The sequence below is a fragment of the Anabas testudineus genome, chromosome 14, assembly GCF_900324465.2.
Source record: "Anabas testudineus chromosome 14, fAnaTes1.2, whole genome shotgun sequence".
In the NCBI taxonomy this organism is placed as follows: domain Eukaryota; kingdom Metazoa; phylum Chordata; class Actinopteri; order Anabantiformes; family Anabantidae; genus Anabas; species Anabas testudineus.
In genome coordinates, this window is record NC_046623.1 from 11546375 (window position 1) to 11559170 (window position 12796).

The window sequence follows — 12796 nt, forward strand, 5'->3', positions numbered from 1 at the left end:
GACCAGCTTTGTGGATCTGCATGCCTGACATGTCTTACAAACTTAAATTGTAGGAACAAATTATCAGTGCAATACTCTGCCTTAGAGGATTGGTCAGCTTTGCTAATAACAAGAAACTATTTATTTCCAGCCTGTGTGGAGTCACAAGGCAGAGTAGCACATAATGTTATAAAAATAACATCACTATTTAATAGCAGTAATAGCAGCATGGCTCTGACAGTTGAGTTGAAGGGAACATAGGGCAACTGAGCATCTCCTAACGAGATGTGCATCCTTTGAACTTACAATAATATGAAGGAATGAATCATACATCGCCCTGTGTGTACTTCTAATATTTGCTCCCAAAGTTGTTGTACTCCACATTCAAGCTTTTTATATTTTGGCAACTGTGGGTGGGAATTGCTATGAGCGATCTATAAATATCACTGGGTACCCCACATGTCCCAAAATGCCTGCTTGGCTCCTTTTTGATCTAAAATAGAATTTTTTTTTTTTTTGTAGAGTTTAAAAGGTTGTGTTCAGGTTAAATTTGGGGTAAAGAAGCTACAAGACAAGCAGAACATGCATTAAAGAGGTTTATGTGATTTATTTTGTTTTATTTTTTTAAGCCAAATCCAGCAATTTAAATGGCAGAGGCGGGGAGGTTCAATGATAACAAAGTTGCTCTGCAGCACCTGATTTGTAGCGACAAACTGCTTCTTTCTCTTAAATATCTCTGAAATTGGATACATGACAGCTCAATAATAAATGCCTACACAATATGACATATTTCACCCATGGATCATAACCCTGTGCAAGATTAGTTTCTGCGATTATATTCATAGGTTCATACAATCAATAAACAATGTGGTGTATCTTTTGAATCGTATTCTGACATTTGTACATAGTGACCAATATTGATTTTAATTGTATGATTTTCTTTTTAGTCACTTTAATTGGCCTGTGAAAATATCAGCCACAGCTGAACAGAACGTGAAATAGCAGAAAATCGATTTTAAGCAAACATTTTTACTGGCAGAGTTGTACCCGGTCCGAGCGCTGTAGATTTATGTGTAGACATTTTCACACAGAATAATAATTTTTTTTTGTTCAGGATGCATCCTTCACCCCCTCTGTCATGATCCATAAAATGACTCGTGGTCTTCAAGTCTACTATTCCTAGAATTAAACATTACCCCAACCAAGCTTATTGCAAACATTTGAGTTGGAACGGAAAAAGCTCTTGTAGTGAGAGTGATCCATCATGCAACGGAGTTGTCCTCATGAAAACTTTAGAAGTTTATTTAGGGTTTATTTTGGCCTCAGGGTTTTGCATTGCATGCACACTTATGTTTGTGTGTATGTGTGTGTGAGAGATTGTGTGTGCTCATGTTTGTGTGTTGCCCAGTGAGCCATAACTCTCCTTTCTGGCATATTAATTCATCACGTTCAAACAATATGCATACTGAAGTAGAACCTGACTGCAGAATTGGAGCTTCCCTATTTTTATCCCTTGAACATTGACCAGTATAGATGATTATTTTCTGTTTCTATTTACAACTGCACTTTTGTAACATTTTTTTATCATTTAACTGTGATGATTGCAGGGTACAAATGGCATCAAAAATATTAAGCAAAATATCAAGGGATGAGGAAATCAAGGGGTGCTACAGGGGGATCACATGAAACTACGGATACACAGCTTTCACACAGCTAACAGCAGCACTTAATTGTTTCCTATCCAGAGCTATTAACCTCTGTAGTTTAAGAGGAGTATAGACACTAGAAAAGAAGCATTATGCCATTTTTTGTAGGTGTGCAACACAAATTTTAAACACTCTTCAAGCCATCTAATTAGTTTAATGTTGCATTAACACATGCCATAACACCGAGGTTAAATTAAGAAATAAATAGTTGTTGAAGGCGAAAATTCTCAAATGAAGCTATTTTTCTGGTTGTGTCTCCGTGCTATATTAATGTGACATTGATGACAGCATCTGTGTTTCACATGGTTGAATAACACTGTGAGACTCAATCAGAAGCTCTGGAAAAAGCCCTAAGTGAACTTTTAATTTGTTCAACAATATGTGAAGCAGGAATAAAAAAATGTATGTATTTGGTTTCAAGATTTCAGGTGATGATGATGGGGGAGGGTTGTGAGAGCACTAAGCCCTTCACTGCTCTAACATTACACACTTTTTGATGCCAGCTAGCATTAGAAAAAATGCTCCATGTGAAGGTGGAAAAGATTTCTCCGTCTCACTCTTGAGGACAAGGCCAGCGCTTTGCTGAATGGCTTTTTCTTTGTGTAAGTCTCGCATGACCTCTGGGTGCAATTGTAGCTAAAGTGACAATCTTTGAAAAGTGCTCAGAGTACTGGGTGTTGAGGCCTGTCAAAAGCCCGGGATTACCCGAAGAAGTGAGACCAGCTTTAAATGGTTTTGGTGTTTCATGTGGTGACACTTAGATGGGCACAACTGTTTCTGCTAACTGTCACTTTGAAGCATGTGGTGGCTGACACTTTGGAGCGTAGCTTGTTGTATGCTTGCTGGATTTCGTCTCAAATGTTGTTGTTTTTTTGTTTTTTTTCTTGTTGTTGTTTGTTTGTGTGTTTTTTTTTCCCACTATGATGGACAGAGAGGCATTGACACATGCATTCAAGACACAGTATAACAAACAACAGCACAAAGCACTTTAATCCAAAATTGGCTTGTCATGGGCTTTATGAGCTTCAGGAAGACAATAAAGCTGTTGTCTATTTCGGACTTAAACGTCCCTCTGTCATGTGGAGAAACAATAAAAGATCTTTTTCTCTGCAGGTGGAGTCTCCGCTGGCAGTGGATGCGGTATTGGGAGAGTCGGCATTCTCGGTCACAGATGACAAGGTTTCCATCACGGAGCTGCGAGTACACGCCGTTTCAGGCCTGACCCTGTCGCTGCAGCCCAGCCCTGGCAACAGCCACACTATGGTGGCCAAGGCAACCGGGCTCCAGACCCTCACTGCTCCCAAACAGGTACAGCGCGACTTATCACACAGTGCAGAAAAGAGAAATAATACAACCAGCCTCATTATGTCCTGCAAACAGAAATAGGTGCTCACAGTCACATTACAGATGCTCATATTCCGTTTGGGAACAAAAGTGTTTCATATTGTAGTAGTGGTTGTGTTTAGTTTATTTTAGTTTGCAAGATGCTCCTCAGTGTCATAAAGATGTGTAGATAGTATCACAAACCTTGCTACATTTTTATGGAAGCTCGAACTTCCAGGTTATGAAGTTTATTCATTAATATACTCTATAAATAGATGATATTTACTATTAACATAAGAGTAACACCAATGCCATCTGCATGTATTTCCTGTAACTATGGCATTACAGTATATGCAGTAGTGCTGCGGTATCACAGCCAAAGAACTCTGTGTTCCTTTATTTCTCTCTCCAGAGTGCCAAAATGAAGTTTTATTAGCAAGCCCCTTCAGTGGCTCTATCAACAAGCAGGCACTGGTTCCACTGCTCAGTAATAAAATTATTTCTGAGCTAAATCTTTTAAGCTCCAGCCAGCATTGTTAGCAAGGACACCAGAAAAAGTCAGCTACAGTCAAGTGCGGTAGTAAGTATCAAAGGTGCTGTTTTTTTACAATTTTTATTACAATTTCCTTATAAGCCACGTCTGACAAAACCCTTCAGATACCTCCAAATACTTTTATCCAAATAGATCTTGTTGCTCATGTGAGATGTGAAAAGATGTCTGGGTGACGCAAAAAAAAAAAAAAAAAAAAAAAAATTTTGCTTTTTCATGCAGAATCTCTGCAATTATCTGCAAAACATTAATTTGCAGCCCTGCTTTACCTTGGGAGTGTGTGTGTGTGTGTGTGTGTGTGTGTGTCAAAGCTCTTCCCCTGCTTTGCCCTTTCATTGGCCTGCAAGTTGCTAAAAATGCAACGGCAACCACATCAAGCATCAGTGAGAGAGAAGCAAGCATTAAATTCCAATTTTTCTTGCTTTCCGCTTCTTGGCCACCTTGAAATTTAATTATTGTAATGTATTGTCCTAAGTGCTCTCCAAGGCCGGGCCATAAAAGGCAGCCAATTCCTCTGCCGGCAAAGCTCTCAGAGGAGCACTGGAGCTATTTCAAGCCATTTGATTCTGTTTCACAGGAAAACTTTCTAAATGTCCTCTATTACTCTAGAAATGAATGAAACACATAAACTATGGATGGAGAGAGTTGGAAAATCAAGGTCTCTTTGCATTATTCTCTTCCACTTGACAAAGTTCAAGCTTTTCACAACTAAGGGCTTCAGTACTTGAAGGGTCTTTATAAACTATTTCTGTTTCTCTAATTTACTCAGTGTTACGTTGTAAATAAGCAACTTTAGAAGCTATTTATGAAGATAAATACTGTTATTACTTTTCAAGAAGAATGTCCCACAATGTTACTTTCAAAGAAGAGTGGTTCTGCATGTGCATTGTTTACAATGCAAGCTGTTTAAGTTCAATTTACATGCACATACAGTTTACTCCTTGTTGCCACAGAGAAGGAGAGGAAATGAAGGATGAGAAACATTAGTTTGTGGAGTCGTGTGCCGAAGGTTTGTGAGGTTAGCTGCACAAAATAATATCTACAAAGTGCAGAAATCCCTCTGGGTTTCATCGTGTCTTTGATGCACCAGCCATCCTTTTCAATAACAACAACAACAAAACTCTTTTTAGCAACGCCCTCCCCCCCCAAAAAATAAATAAATAAAATAAATCCACATGGATCACTTTCATGAATTGGATCTTCATAAAAACAGGTGTCAGAAGTTATATATATATATATATATCAGTCTTTTTGTAGTTCCATCATAAAACAGATATGCTATATTATTCTATGTATTATTTAAATCATGCATATCAAAGACTGTTTTCATTCTGTCATGCTAAGATGATAGATGTTTATCTCCTTGTGGAATATCAGCGCAATATAGCAGTCTTCTCCCAAATTAGAGTGAAGGGATATATGCTGAAAGGACTGGGTGTGCATCAGCTGCCCTTCCGAAAAAGAAAAAAAAAAGAGAGAGAGAGAAGCCTAAAACTCTCTGAATCTTGTTTAGAAACATAATTTCTGTTTGTGAGCTATCTCAATGGTTGCTTGCTGATGTTTAAGCAAGCGATCAACAAAGAGGGCTGTCAAACACAGCCTTGATTACATGGACACCAGTGTTGTGGTGTACTCTGCAGCGGATGAATACTGTCAGATAACCAGCATGCAGGAATTGAGGTGTTTTATCTGGTTTCTCTTTAGGGGAGGATAGACAGTGAAGAGTGATAGAAAATACAAAAAGAGGGAGATCACACACAACAAACTTAAAGAGACGGACTAGAGCTCATCATTCGAAGCACACGCTGCTGCTACTGCTGCTGCTGTATGTGCCTTATCTGTCTCTGCTGCAGCGCCGAGCTGTGTTGTAGCCTTCAGGACAACACAGTCATTCCTGCCGCCCCTTCCTCCTCCGTGCATAAAAGTAGTTTGCTGGTGTGCACATCAGAGGCATGCCGCCTGTGTGCATGTCAAGGCTTGTTCTGAGCACATGGTACTGCGGATGTTCACAAACACTCTGGAGATTTCTAGATTGGAGCAAGTCCAGACCATCAAAGGCTCAATTGGGAACAGATATTCAAATCATGGTCAATGTCATAAAATAATGCAGTCTGAGCCATTGATATATTCTTCAGATATATATATGCACAAAGCAGAACCACAGTTTTTTGACTATTTAACATTTCTCCTTGGAGAAAGAACCGTATTGACTTTGCCTTACTTTTCTCCCTCACCCTCTGTATGTCAGGATCAAACCTAGCATTTGCCTCTTATCTTAATAAGTTAGAAATTATTCTGAGCAGTGTTAGGGTCAACTTCTACTGCACCATAAAATTTAGCATGCACATTCAGTGGAGTTGGTGTTTCTCACAAAACTAACGAAGAATTTCCGTAACAGTAAAATCATTGATCAGATTCAGATTGTTTGAAGCACACTCAGCTTTTCTAGCTTTTAAATATGTTTGTCCATCTTGATTTTGAGTAAAAAAAAAACTAGTATTGATTATTAGAAAACTCATTAAATTAGCTAAATCTTCTAATTAAATCTTAATAACTGTCCAAGAACTAACTAATTTTTGTCATACCAACAAACACTGAAATATTCACAGATCAGTGACATTGTAGTAAATAAAAGTTTATTTCTGCAGTGTTAAAAAAACTATCCGTCTAAATAGTTTTTTTCTGTTTTTGTTTCACAGGAGGCCAGTCTGTCTGTCTGGATGCTTTTCAGTGACAACACAGCCGCCACCCTGACTTACTTTGATCCCAAGGACTACAACCTTAATGCCTCCACCCTAGATGACAAAGTTGTGTCAGTATCTCATGAGCCTCAGCAACGCTGGCCTGTCGTAGTGGCAGAAGGAGAGGGATCTGGCGAAATGGTGCGTGTAGAGATGACCATCTGTGAGGCCTGCCAGAAGACAAAACGCAAAAGTGTCATTGCATCTGCTGCAGTTTATGTCAAGGTCCGCTTTGGTCCAGAGGAAGACTCAGAGGAAGAGGCGACTACGGAGGGTGAGATCGAGCTGGTGCCCATCACCAGGCGTCCAGTTATTGATCCGAACATCAGTGGAAGAATTTATGAGACATCTAATGAGCAGCCTGCTAGTGTTCCCATTGATTACACCAATTTCCCTACTATTAGCAACCAGGAACGACCTACTGAGAGTGATGAAGAAGAGGAAGATGACTTTGTGCATTCTCCTCGGAACATGACCGACCTTGAGATTGGCATGTATGCTCTACTGGGTGTCTTCTGCCTGGCCATTTTAGTTTTTCTCATTAACTGCATTGTGTTTGTGTTGAAATACCGCCATAAACGGATCCCACCTGAGGGTCAGGCCAACATGGACCATTCCCACCACTGGGTGTTCCTTGGAAACGGCCAGCCACTGAGGGCCCAGTGTGATATGTCGCCACAGCAGGTAGAAAGTCCCAGTAACCCTATGGAGGGCGTACAGACTTGCTGCCACGGGGACCACCATAGCAGTGGCAGTTCCCAGACTAGCGTTCAAAGCCAGGTACACGGGCGGGGTGACGGCAGCTCTGGGGGCTCTACAAAGGATAACAGCGAGGAGGCCAGTTCACCCACGTCTAAGCGCAAAAGGGTCAAGTTTACCACCTTTACCACCCTCCCTACAGAGGAGCTACCCTACAACTCCATCCCCATAGCAGACGAAGAGGACATTCAGTGGGTTTGCCAGGATATGGGCTTTCAAGACCCAGAGGAACTGCATGATTACATGCGCAGAATAAAAGAAATAGCCTGAGATAAGAGGTGCAGTGTGAAGCACGACTCTCAGCTTTCTAATGAAACATTCCTTTCTAATTTTCTCTTTTTCACCTATGTGAAAGACAGTTTTTCACAGACTAAAAGGCCAACTGTTGTTTCAGTTAGGGTTTGTTCCATTTAATTTGCACAGTGCTGTAATCTCATACACACACACACAGAAGAGAACGCCAGGAAGCCAAAGACTTGGCCAGAGGATGTGTATCTCTAGCGAAATCTGTAAATTATGGCTATGGGAAATGTGTTTCACTGGGAAGCTGAGCCATGACCAGATGTGATAGCTCCTGTAGCTGTCTAATTTTCAGGATTGGATTCTATAGAAAGCCTGATATGGACAGGAGTGTAGAGGAGGTATTTTGACCGGCTCACAGAGACTCTGCATAACTGTACCTTCTTCAAACTAAGAGGCCTTTGATGAACGAAAAAACTGTCAAAGACTCTCATGAAAGTTATGTTAAAATCATTTTGTTTTTGCCAAAGTAGGAAAAGTATTCTTTTAATGGCAAAACTTAATTCATTGTTGTTCTTGGTGCAGCACAATCATGATTTGTACTCATTCCATATCCATTCCTTAAATTTTTATACATTTCATCGGTAGTCAAAAGTAATGCCCTACTACTAGTCCTCCTGGCCCTGAACAAAATCTAATGCCTTATCAAAATGGTCACAGTTCACTTCATATATCAGTCAGACACCCCGTTTTCTCACTATGGCTAGAGACTGTGTAGTAAGAGCAACTAAAATACTACGACTGATCTTGAGCATGAAGTTATACATAGACAAGAGCTTGTGTGTTGTGAGGCTGTCCGACAGTCTTTGCATGGAAGGTCATATTGAGGCACAATCAGCAACTTTTTTTTTTCCAAATTTGTAAATGTTTGTATCGTAATTATATAATCATTCATATACATTTCAAAGGTAAATATGTTATCATGCATCACAAACATGGCATGTCGGGCCTACATACATGCAAACATTCCTCACTACTATATGTATATATTGTATCAAGCTAGAGTCGCTTCTAGCACAACGTTGAACAAGTACCGTGCTCCAAGCTGGAGGAGTGGGTCGTTTGATTGAAGTCTTGAAAATTTTATAGTCTTGTGGTGAGTAGAGAGTTCCCCTCAGTAATGTTTTTAACAAATTGGTATCACACTTGACTGTTGAACATGGGGATTTGCTATGCATCAGAACTGTAACAGATCTAATCTTTTGATGATTTATTTCCCTTCCTCAAGTTCATCTGGCCTCCAGGAAGATAAGAAACTTATAATGTTCTAGTCAGAAACACTCTCACTGAACACAACAGCCTCCAAACTCTGCAGGAAGTGTCATCTACCATAAAGAAGATTAATGAATAAATTATTAATTTTGCTTCATCATTTAAATCACCACCATCCCATTCTGTCATGTTGTTTTTCAAACATGCTGGTATGTATGTACTCCCTCTTTTCCTTTATCTCCTCTAGTTAACTCACATCTCGAGTGCACAGATTTGCTTTGTCTTAACTTAATGGACGTAGATGTCAGGGATGGGGCTGTAAGAGCATGTAAAGGTATCTCAGGATGCTGAATGCCTTCACTGGCAATTTAGAGTGATGGAAAACGGCCTAGCCAGGATGTCTTGTGCTGATTCTGTTAAGTGCTAATTGCTGTGTTGTGCTTTTAAAGAGTTAGTGACATGGCTTTTAAATTACACTATTTCAGTAAATATGAATGATCTGGCTGGATCAGTAAAAGCATACTATATCTCAAGTGAGATTTCAACCCAAACATTGCAAGGTAGCGAGACACGTAGCAACCGAGAGCACGATGACAGCAGAACTAATAGTATTTTTAATTGCAGTTTCCCTGTTAGTGTAGCATATCATTTTTAGTATTCAAGTAGATAACTGGAGATGCTCTTGAAGGTTGATGTTATTCCAGCTCTGATCTCACTTTAAACAAGTTCTTTTCTGAACTAATGAAAAAACCATGAATAAAAAATGGTTTCTGTGTCACTTTCTGTCTACTGCTTCTAAGGGCTTGGATTTTTCTTTTATTTGAACAAAGTGACTGATTTTGCTAATCCTGAGAAAATTAATTTGACTTGCCCCATCTGTAATGAGCATAAGTTATATTTGTCACTCAAAAGTTACATATTGTTGCCACCCTGCCAGCTTTTTTAGCCATGTCTTATTAAAGACCCAATCCAGAATTGTTCTGCTTGTGGCTGTGTTAAACATTTCAGCTTCATGGGACAAAAACCTTAATAGACATTATGTTTCTTGAGCTCCCTATTCATTCACTGCCCAAATGTGGCCACTAAACACCATTGTTAAACGTGATCTGATGGTGGAAATAGTTTGCTTACAGCAGCATTGTAAATACTGGAGCAGAACATGCTTTGCTTTCTCTCTAAACTAAAAGTTGCTATGAGATTATTTTCAGTAAACCATATCTTTCAATATTCTACATGTATATAAACCCACATTTGATGTATTCATAAATCCTGGATTGGGACTTTAAGATTTGGTTTACTGCATGCTCTCTCCATGTTCCATGTGGTTGAAATAATGACCTAATTCTACTGTATAATAATATCCAATCTGTGTTAACATCTAAAGAGAAGATGGGACATTATTTTTGACAGTCCAAGCCCGTACTTCAGCCACAGCATCAACATAATTTGCAATGAAATTGGAAAAAACAAAAAGAAAAAAAGGTTTTAACTTTACATGATCGTCTCTCAGGAAGAATGTAGGATTCTTAACTAAACCTGGCTGTTTTGTTTTGTATTTTTAAAATGTTCAGCCCAATCTAGCGAAATTAATGTAACAGATTAAGTATCTAGTAGCAGCTTCATTCACCCTTTTGTTATGGTTTTTCTATTTTTTCCCACTAATTTACTCACGTAGTATATAAATATGTTGAACATTACACAGTACATCTCCAAAATGATAGCTGTTGCATCTTTTTTTGTGCAATTTATGTCTTTTTTTAAATGTTTTGTTAACTGTGACAATAATGTTCATTTTGTATTTTCTTCAAGCTGCTAATAGAAACTTTGTCTTCTTACAACATGTACTGTAACTACTGAAGATCTTAAATTGTATCCCAGCCTCTCTCCCCCTATGGAAAACTCTGCACGACGTGCACGGCTCAGTCAGCTGTGCCAAGTAACCACCACACTGACTATAATGTGTTAATGTACAGAGCACTGTTAAATTTCCTGTATCTTCTTGAAAACAAAACCTTGTATTTTCCCGTTACCTGTAAAGTACTAAAGAAAATGCAATACACTAATGATTTGTCATTTTTATTTCACTTACCAGTGCCTGTTACCTGTTTAGACTGCATTTATAGGTAAGAGGTGTAACCAACATAAAAACCAGAGAGCTGTCTATGGGAGAGAAAAAAGCTATTGTGAAGCTGAGAGAAGATGGAAAATCAATCATAGCCATTGCACAAACATTGGCCATCGCCAGTAGAAACATTTGGAATATCCTGAAGAAGAAAGAAACCACTGGTGTACTAAGTAACAGATGTCAAGGAAGATAACAGCAGTTCCTGACAGAAACATTGTGAGAGCTGTAAAGAAAGACGTGAAGGTATCACAATCTACTGTTCGCAGAAGACTTGATGAACAAAAGTAAAGAGGCTACACCAGAACGACAACACATTACCAAGAAGAATAGGAAGCCCAGGTTGGAAATTTCCAAAAGGTACAGAAATTAACTTAAAAAATCCTGGAACAAAGTTGAATGGACTGATGAGACAAAGATGAACTTTTACCACAGTCACGGAAAGTTTGGTGAAAAATACAGGCTCATCTGTGAAACATAGTGGAGGTAATGTCATGGCTTGGGCTGCATGGTTTCTTCTGAGATAGGCTCAATCATCTTCATTGATGATGTATGCAGCAAAATGAACTCGTATGTCTACAGAGACATTTATCTGCCAATTTAAGGAAAGATACAACCAAACTGATTGCGTGAAACTTCATCAAGCAGCAAGATAATAACGAAAGACACGCTGCCAAAACAACATCATCATGGGTAAAAAGTGAAAGGTTTTAAACTGGACAAGTCAATCTCCAGATTTAGAGCATTTGCCTGCTAAAGAGGAAAGTGAAGGGAGTAACCCCCCAAAACAAACAACAGCTGAAAGAAGCTGCGGTGTGTCACAGGCTTGGTGCAGTTATTGCGACAAAACGATATGCAACTAAATATAGAGACTTATTTACTTTAATCTATTTTAAAATCTACATCTTCCAAAAATATTGCTCAGATGAAAAATGGGTTGGTTCTTCTACGTTGTGTATCAGATCCAGACAAACACCTGGAAATGAAAGCTGAAACGTTATCTTTTCTCTCGTGCTCTCAACATCATCAACATCTTTTGATGTCAAACCCAAATGTCTTTAGTCTACAGCAAAATGAGAGAATTTGCCTTATTGTTCCAATAATTTTTATAAATTAACATTTATACATGTTATGTATAATTCCCCTCATTCACAAACTTGGATTATTGGCAAATTCAGTGAAAATGAATCCAACATGCTTTCTTCTTTTTTTTTTTTTTTTACTCTACAGCATGTAGCTAACACTTTTACCCATGCACGTAACCCTGCCAGGGCTGATCAGATCCTGGCTTGAATCCTGCTAGTATTTGAAGTTCATGGATCACTGCTGTTCATCCCTTGCTGTGCTGAGTCTGAAGGCCCTCCCGTCATATTCACTCTCAATTCCCACAGCACCATAAAGATTCCTGCTGAAACAGGGGTATATTAACTTACTGTATTGCATTTCTACTCACCCAGCATCTCCCAAAAATCCATAGTGTTTACTTGAGGTCTGGAGTGTTTACTCCTTTAGTTCGCTTTATTTGGGCAGTTGAGATCAAAGCCTTTTGAATTTAGGTAAGGCGCATAGGTCATTAGGAAAGTGAGTATGTTTATGGGACTAAGGAACCTGCTGCTAACATCTGGTTTAGCAAATCCCAAAAACCTGCATAATAAATTGGAAATAAATTGGAAAATACTATCATCTGGAAGGATTTTTACATTAAATTTGTATTCATGTGTTTGGTTGAACTACATGTTTGAAATCATGAAGTTCCAAATAGCAGGGCTTCATAAAAGCTCTACAAAATTCAAAGTCTTCAGCAGTGAGCAAACAGCATAAACATACAGACAAATGCAGTACTTGGAGTACTTGGAGCATCCATTCATGCAATTCAATACCCTACAAGTAATCAAGTTCTCTGATCCCATTACTGTAAATACACATTTGACACTCAAACAGTAAAAATGCACCTAATAACAGGGCTCCTCTTGTTTAGCGTATTATTTTTTCAGATTCCTCACGGTAGTGGTATTTCAGCAGTTGAATAGATTCAGCCCAGGGGTAATTTTTATTGAGTGCATGGGTGACTCTGAGTGCATTAGTCAGTGAACACACCAGCCAT

The 12796-nt window shown here is 38.9% G+C and overlaps 1 protein-coding gene across 2 annotated transcripts in view; it reads left to right on the forward strand.

Moving 5' to 3' along the window:
- The window catches only part of tmem132e (transmembrane protein 132E), a 251276-nt gene extending 241698 nt beyond the window's left edge, over positions 1–9578 (forward strand). For both annotated transcript variants that reach the window (XM_026372763.1, XM_026372762.1), the window contains exons 8-9: positions 2799–2993; positions 6258–9578. In XM_026372763.1, the coding sequence (XP_026228548.1) occupies positions 2799–2993; positions 6258–7328 (1266 nt within the window). In that variant the 3' untranslated portion in view covers positions 7329–9578. The remainder of the gene's footprint in view (positions 1–2798; positions 2994–6257) is intronic.
- The last annotated feature ends 3218 nt before the right edge of the window (positions 9579–12796 follow it).